General features: G+C 35.2%; 1 protein-coding gene across 1 annotated transcript in view; it reads left to right on the top strand.

Annotated features, from left to right (window-relative positions):
- Window positions 1–8,322, top strand: part of FRG1 (FSHD region gene 1) — a gene marked incomplete at its 5' end in the record, with an annotated part of 13,545 nt that extends 5,223 nt beyond the window's left edge. Inside the window, 5 exons of the mRNA XM_014537935.1 lie at window positions 582–696; window positions 2,605–2,709; window positions 5,313–5,404; window positions 6,176–6,286; window positions 8,216–8,322. Coding sequence (XP_014393421.1) covers window positions 582–696; window positions 2,605–2,709; window positions 5,313–5,404; window positions 6,176–6,286; window positions 8,216–8,252 — 460 coding nt within the window. The remainder of the gene's footprint in view (window positions 1–581; window positions 697–2,604; window positions 2,710–5,312; window positions 5,405–6,175; window positions 6,287–8,215) is intronic.

Here is an 8,322-nt window from a genome sequence, read left to right as displayed (position 1 = left end):
GGTTCGATTCTGGTCAAGGGCATGTACCTGGGTTGCGGGCACATCCCCAGTAGGAGATGTGCAGGAGGCAGCTGATCAATGTTTCTCTCTCATCGATGTTTCTAACTCTCTATCTCTCTCCCTTCCTCTCTGTAAAAAATCAATAAAATATATTTTTTAAAAAATGCATTTTTCATCATCATATACTGTGTTCTTGTCACTCGAATGAATTTTATTATTTCTTCAAGGTTCTTCACATACGTACACCTTAAGAGATATCAAGTAGGCGTAACATGTTCTCAAAAAATTAGGGTTGGCACGCAGAAGAATTTTGAGTCAGAGATTTTGCTGGTTTTGGCACGCACTCACAAAAAGGTTGCCCACCCCTGATATAAGCTATAATGCTTGTAATAAAAGTAGAATATGACATTGTATGTACAGAACTACACTTTCCTATATGGTAGTCATTAATCATTTGTGACTTTTGAATATTTGAACTATAGCTAGTCTGAATTTTTATGTACATACACATTATTTTTATGTTCCATATTTAATTTTCTTTCTCTCAGTTTTTAACATCTATCTTGTTTATTAATCTGAAGAATTGCCCTAAAATCTGGCTATGGAAAATACCTTGGTATAAATTCAGATGGACTTGTTGTTGGGCGTTCAGATGCGATTGGACCAAGAGAACAATGGGAACCAGTCTTTCAAGATGTAAGTGCTATTAATGTTTATAGAAAGCTTGTCAATGTAAGGAATCTCTTTTAAGGATAAATCAACAATTTTATGCACAGAAAATAACCAGCAGCACTTATTTATAATAGTAGAAAAAATAAACTTTAAAATATCTATAATAGAACATCATATATCCATTAAAGTAGTATATTTGAAGAAGAATGAATTTGGAAAATGTTTTCTATATAGTAGTAATATATAAAATATAATGCTTGCGATAAAAAGCAGAATATAAAGTTACGTATATATAGAATTACATTGTCCAAAATGTAGCCACTAGCCACATGTTTCCATGATGATAAATTAGCCAAGCACCCCCCAAAAAGAGATAATTACTTAGACTCGTTCCTTCTTGCCCTGAATTAAAACCTCTGGATCACTAAATTTTTCACTCCAATGAGAAAAACATTTTCCATTGCACATTGCAGCCTAGTACACACGTGTGTAACTGAAACAAGAGTTGTACTTGGCAGTACTTATTTATCTACATGCTTGCACTCTGATCTTTTCTATTCTGCCTCTGTTTCTGTCTCTCTTTATTTTTTCCTCAGTACTGGTCAGGACCCACTAAATTCATTTCATGAACTACTAGTGAGTTACAGCCCCTTGGAGATAGATGATCCTACCAATATACTGAGATGCTCATAATAAAAAATGTATCAACAGAAAAGTCTGTTTTATAAGGTCAGGATGATGAGTCAGATACTAATGCTCATACAGAACTTAAGGGGCATTCATCTCACTTTATTTGGGGGAAAGACATAAAGTCTTTAAATTTTAAATTAAAGAGAGACTTAAAAGTCCCTGATATAACAAATAAAACTGGATTGCAGAAAGTAACTAAAAGATCAGCAGTACAGGTTTAAATCACCTGGGAATATACAACCATATCCAAGCTCACCCAGGGTCATCCAGATGACAGAAAACCCAGCCCTTGCCCAGCCAGCGTGGCTCAGTGGTTCAGCATCGACCTATGAACCAAGAGGTCACGGTTCAAATCCCGGTCAGGGCACATAATCAGAGTTTGGGCTCGATCACCAGTGTGGGACGTACAGGAGGCAGGCAATCAGTAATTCTCTCTCATCATTGAGGTTTCCATCTCTCTCTCTGTTCCTTTCTGAAATCAAAAATATATTAAAGAAAAAAGAAAACCCAGCCCTTGTCATCTTGAGTAAAAAATTAGATCCATGTTATTAGCACTTTCATAACTGGTTATAAGGTTATTAATACATTTTTGTAATTATTATGTTTGTGGATATTTTGTTTGATGTTTAAGGTACTCATTTTTCTAAAAGAATCAACTATATACAAGTTATGATTAAACCTTATATATGTAAGGAAATTTAATTAATCAAATTTATAATCTTGGTTCAGATACACAGGAAAATTAGTTTTCAAAGTTTTGTTTATCAGAATCAGATAATACATTGAGAAATAAACAACGAAAAAGAATATGAATATTTCTTTCCATGCACAAAGGTCTCCCAGACGTTGATTCTTAAAGTTCTGAACAGTAAACTCAAAGGCCCCAAAAGCTAGCTTTTGTATGATACAGTCTTATGGAGAAAAATTTTACTTAAAGCACAACTGTTTGAGTAAATTATTGTTATCATTTTTATTGTGTTTACTATTTTTTTCAAACTCAACTAAATTAGTAATATCCTCAATAGATCTTTTAGATCAAAGGAAATAATTCTATTTGATCTAGTTAGAAGTTAGTCTTACTAATAGAATATACTAGAAATATTTATTGTGGTTTTCTTTAAATAATTAGGTTATAGGTGGTTTTAGTTTTCTGTATTTTTTTTCCAGGTTTTCTCCAAATTCTTTTTCCTGATTCCTTTTGCAGATATTCTCGTAACTATTTTTTATTGTTATTTTATTTAGGGGAAAATGGCTTTATTGGCCTCAAATAGCTGCTTTATCAGATGCAATGAAGCAGGTGATATAGAAGCAAAAAGTAAAACAGCAGGAGAAGAAGAAATGATAAAGGTAATCATGACATTTTTCTATAGATTAATACATGTCATATATGATACGACTACATCTCTTTAAGATGTTGAAAAGTAAAAAAATAAAATAAAATGTTGAAAAGTTATTTACTCTCACTTGAAAGACTTATTTCATTGCTTTTTATACTGTGCTCCAAATAAGCTTTGTTTTTAGTTATAAATCCCATAACTGATGGCGTGTTTACACATTGTGGAAGAGAAAATACTGTATAAGCTCCCTTGCTATTATCTCCATGTATTAGTATCTTTTTCTGAGTACTTCCACGTTTTTAAGTCCTCATCCAAGGATACGCTTACTGATTTGAAAGAGAGAGAATATTGATTAGTTGCTTCTTGTATAAGCCACACTGAGGATCAAACCCACAACCTAGGTATGTGCCCTGATGGGAAAATCAAACCTAAGACCTTCTTGGTGCATCAGATGATGTTCCAACTGCTAAGCCAGCTGGCCAGGCTAAAACTTAATATTTTAAATAAATAAATATGAGCACATGATTCCAAAATTTTCAAATACAAGCACATATAACGGGTGGGCAAACTTTTTGACTCGAGGGCCACAATGGGTTCTTAAACTGGACTGGAGGGCCGGAACAAAAGCATGGATGGAGTGTTTGTGTGAACTAATATAAATTCAAAGTAAACATCATTACATAAAAGGGTACGGTCTTTTTTTTTTTTTTTAGTTTTATTCATTTCAAACGGGCCGATCCGGCCCGCGGGCCGTAGTTTGCCCATGGCTGACATATAAACATATATCTCCCATCCTTCTACAGCAAGCCTGTCAAACTCGCAGCCTGCAGGCCACATGCCTCATTTATTTGGTCTGTATTAGCCTTTGAGTTTGACATGCTTGTTCTACAGCCTTCTAGAGTTTCTGAATAAAAATATAAATGTTTGTAATTTTCTACTTTTTTACACTAAAGTTAGCCTTCTTTATACATTGGTTTACACATTGATTTTTTTTTTCTTTCTTAACATTGTATTTTGGAGCTTTGCCCTTATCATTACATTGAAAGTTTTCCCTCTCCTTTTGGTTTTTCTTCTTCCTCTCTCTCATTTTTTAATAGCTACATAATATTCTATTTTAGGGGTATACCATAATTGATTTCATCAGTTCTGTACAAATGGAAATTTAGGTTATTTCCAGTCTTTTGCTGTTATAAGGAGTGCTGCAGCACATAACTTTGAATGTGCATCATTTTGTGGGTGTGCAAGTATATCCGAGGGTAAGCTCCCAGAAGCATAGTTACAGGGTCAAGGGTTATAAACCTTTATAGTTGTTTACATACTGCCAAGTAACCTCTATAGGGGTTGTACTGACCTACACTCCCACCAACATGTAGGAGAAGGTTACTAGGTTGTTTGAGTTGTCTCATACTTGATCATCCGTGTTGCTAGTCAGTGTATAAAATATAAAAGTCTTAACAGAATTTTCAGAGCCCTTGCCCTTAAGTCTACCAGACCTGAGGCCCTGAACCTAACTGTCCCCTATACCTGGGCTCCTGAGCATTAAAGAGAAAAAACCAACATGATATAGAAAAATGTTAGTTACATGCAGACAAGTGGTTAGAATAAGATGGAACTTGGAGACATTGTAGAAAATAGGTCTACCTTTCATCTAGCGCCAATATTCCACCTTTGTGTGGAAATTACCTAAAAATCGGTACAGGGTCTGGTAGGGTTAAACTCTGGATCTTTTGATGAATACATAAAAGTCTTTACATGCATCTATCAAGTATCTACGTGCTTTGTGTTAAACTTCATGTTATATATTTGATTTTACTTTTTAAATGTTCTTGGCTTTCATAATACTCAGTTTTAATCTTTCAGTATTTTTTTTCCTTTGAAAATATCACTTACCTTTTAAAACAAGAATAATACCAGTAACTCTTCACTTCATTATTTGGAGTTGGTTGGTGGAGAAAGAAATACCCTCTACACAGCACAAAAAATTAGAAATTTCAGAATATTTTCCAAAATTTTATCAAAAGGTATTTTCTCCACCAAAATCTCAAGAATTTTTGTCTAAAACTTAGATCTTAATTGCTGTATCTGTCTCTGTTCATTTATGGCAATGGATAGTAAATGTCAGTCAAAACTTAAGAGAATATAAGAAGTATTTAAAAGGGGTAGATTCCGGTTAGATAAAAACAAATTGTGTTAAGTTAAAAGTTTGAATGTATTTGGTAATAGCCCATGCAAAGTAAAATACTATTTTAAGCTTTCAATGTGATGAAATACACACTATCTGCTAGGGATAATTTGGTCCTCCTGTTTTGAGGCCAAAATTAAATTACTGCCTATTTGTTTAGCAAAATCTGATCTGCAAAATGTTTTTCAAGTAATTTTCTCTTTAGTGTTTCTGATGCAAGGCTCTAGAGAAACATATAATAGCAATGATTTATATAAATTCTATATGCAAATAAAAACAATATCTAGAACCTGTCTTTTTCTGAAGCTAATTGCTAAGTTAATGGTTTCCTTCTTTTTGCATAAGAAATCACCTAGACTGTTCTTGTGTGATAAGAGGGAAAGGGGGAAGATGAATGTGTAACTTACTGGGTTCTCATTTCCAATGTCCAGATTAGATCCTGTGCTGAAAGAGAAACTAAGAAAAAAGATGACATCCCAGAGGAAGACAAAGGAAATGTTAAACAGTGTGAAATCAATTACGTGTACGTAGTCTTTTCCTTTTAGACCTACAGACCTGACAGTGAAGTGCTTCTCAAGGTGCCTAAAATAAAATACCTGAAGGACAGGAAGAGGCAGCATAATGTAAACTCTAGGACAGTGATGGCGAACCTTTTGAGCTCGGCATGTTAGCATTTTGAAAAACCCTAACTTAACTCTGGTGCCGTGTCACATATAGAAATTTTTTGATCTTTGCAACCATAGTAAAACAAAGACTTATATTTTTGATACTTATTTTATATGTTTAAATGCCATTTAACAAAGAAAAATCAACCAAAAAAATGAGTTCGAGTGTCACCTCTGACACGCGTGTCACAGGTTCGCCATCACTGCTCTAGGACAAAGCACTGAGCTCAATGCTTTTCTTTTTCACAGTCCTTCAGTTTTCCTAATTACCCTGCTCGCTTCCAAAGCTAAGTCACCTGGCCTTGTGTGTCCTCCCTGTTAATTAACAGAATGGCTGTACCGTGTCAGTACAGACTGGCAACCCTACACTGTTCCATAGCCAGGGCATGGACTCCAGCCCGCATTCCATGGTGGAGGTGAGGCGTGTAGAGCTGCCAAGCAGCTGCCCTCTTACTGGGGGGCACTAACTAAGAGCATTGGTATTTGAAAAGCTGTATGTTACTAAAGAAATATACAGTAATTAGGTTTTTTTAAATAAATGAAAACTTAAGAAATATTTGTAATTGCATCAGTAATCAGGTATAATCAAAGTTTGAGATATTTTTTCAAGAGAGGTATTTTCTTAACAGAAAGAAATTTCAGAGCTTCCAAGACCAGAAACTTAAAATAAGTAAAGAAGACAGTAAAATTCTTAAAAAGGCCCGGAAAGATGGATTTTTGCATGAAACACTTCTGGACAGGTATGTATATTTTTACTTATTTCCAACTATGATTAAGTACTCAGTAGAAGTGGCAAATATAAAACCCAATGTTCTTTTTCTTTTTAATCCCCACTCAAGGATATTTTTCCATTGATTTTTAGAGAGAGTGGAAAGGGGAGAGAAAGACAGAGAGAAATATCGATGTGGGAGACACATCGATTGGTTGCCTCCTGCATGAGCCCCGACCAGGGCCCTGCAACTGAGTACGTGCCCTTGACCAGAATCGAACCCGGGACCCTTCGGACCACAGGCCAAATACTCTGTCCACTGAGCCAAACTGTCTAGAGCCCAGTGTTCTTTTTGAATTACTTGTAGTTTTCAAATATTTACCTTTATTTCTAATTTGCGAACATGGTAATATTACCTAAAAAGGACATCGTAAGTCTGGGAAAAGATTGCCAAGAAAAACTGTCTAAATATAGTCAGATTCCAAGTACTTATATATTTTGTTGTAAGAAATTCAGATTTCACTGAAATTACATAATAAATTTATTTACAACATCTTTTTATAACTGTTAGAAGCAGGCTAGAAAGAAGTCATTTGATTCATTTCAAAATTCAGTTAGTTCTATTGGAGTGGCACAGGTTCTTAAAAATGAGATAAATATAGGTCAGTTTAAAAATTACTAAGTATAAAATTAAATTAGTGAAATTGAAGCACTTTTATTAAGTCAAATTCAGAAGTGTGCAGGATCTTTATCATAGCACATTATTGATATTTATTACTGTTCCTATTTAGTTAAGTAATATTCTGGATTTACAACATTAAAAACTGAGTAGAGAGGTTAAACTTTGAGCTTAACAACTAAAATCAAAGAAGTGCCAGATTAAAGAAGAATTTGCTAATATGCCACTCATTCAAGTCCAATGTTGCAAAATTAGTCTTAAGACATTTCTTTGTATTACTTGATAAAAAAAACAGTGTATTTCCTGCTAACTAGTTGATCAAGTTATTAACTGAAGTCAGTAAATGATGAAAGAATTTTTCCCAGCTAAGAAAATTAGCATCTAGTTTCTAGTTCTAAGAAATTAAGAATGAGGTATAAAAATAGTCAGGTTATGGACTCAGAAGAAATAGAATAAGGTTTATAGTCTATGCCCTGTAACTTTTATCACTTAACAAAATCACTACATTGTTAAATAGAAGTTTGGGCATGCTTAAAATCAGAGGTAATTAAAATTGCTCATGTGGACTGAAAAAGCCCTTAGGCACATTTGTTAAAGATGAAGAAAGGACTTTCATAAGAATAGAATCCATTCAGTATGAAACACTAGAGGCCAGGTGCACGAATTCGTGCACCAGTGGGATCCCTGGGCCTGGCCTGCAGGATCGGGCCAAAACCGGTTCTCCATCATCCCCCGAGGGGTGCCAGATTGCGAGAGGGTGCAGGCCGGGGACCCCCACTGGTGCACAATCAGGGCCAGGGAGGGACACAGGAGGTTGGCCAGCTGGGGAAGGACCACGGGAGGGCTCCAGGGCGTGTCTGGCCTGTCTTGCTCAGTCCGGATCAGCCGGACCCCAGCAGCAAGCTAACCTACCAATTGGAGCATCTACCCCGTGACAGTTAGTGCATGTCATAGCGACTGGTCACCAGTCGACTGTCTGCCCCCTGGTGGTCAGTGCACGTCATAGCCAGCAGTTGAGGGGCCTTAGCATATCATTAGCATGTTACACTTTGATTAGTTGAACAGCCCACCGGACAACCGGACACTTATTAGGCTTTTATTATATAGGATAGGATAAAATTGAAAAGTAAAATTTTAATTAAAATATTTTAATATAAACTGTGGTAATATAATAACCAAAATTGAGAACAGTTTTTAAGCATGGGTTTATATCTAATAGCAGTTAACTATATATGGAATGTTTTACATTGATTAACTTTTATTATTTGTCTTTTTAAACAGGAGAGCCAAGTTGAAAGCTGATAGATACTGCAAATGACCAGGGGTTTTATCTCTGTCTTTTGTTTGTTTTTCTGAATAAAATAATCAGTGGAAGTGTTTTTATAGAG

Source organism: Myotis brandtii, unplaced genomic scaffold, assembly GCF_000412655.1.
Source record: "Myotis brandtii unplaced genomic scaffold, ASM41265v1 scaffold185, whole genome shotgun sequence".
Lineage (NCBI taxonomy): Eukaryota > Metazoa > Chordata > Mammalia > Chiroptera > Vespertilionidae > Myotis > Myotis brandtii.
The sequence above is the reverse complement of the archived record's forward strand: the minus strand, read 5'-3'. Positions and strand labels throughout refer to the sequence as shown.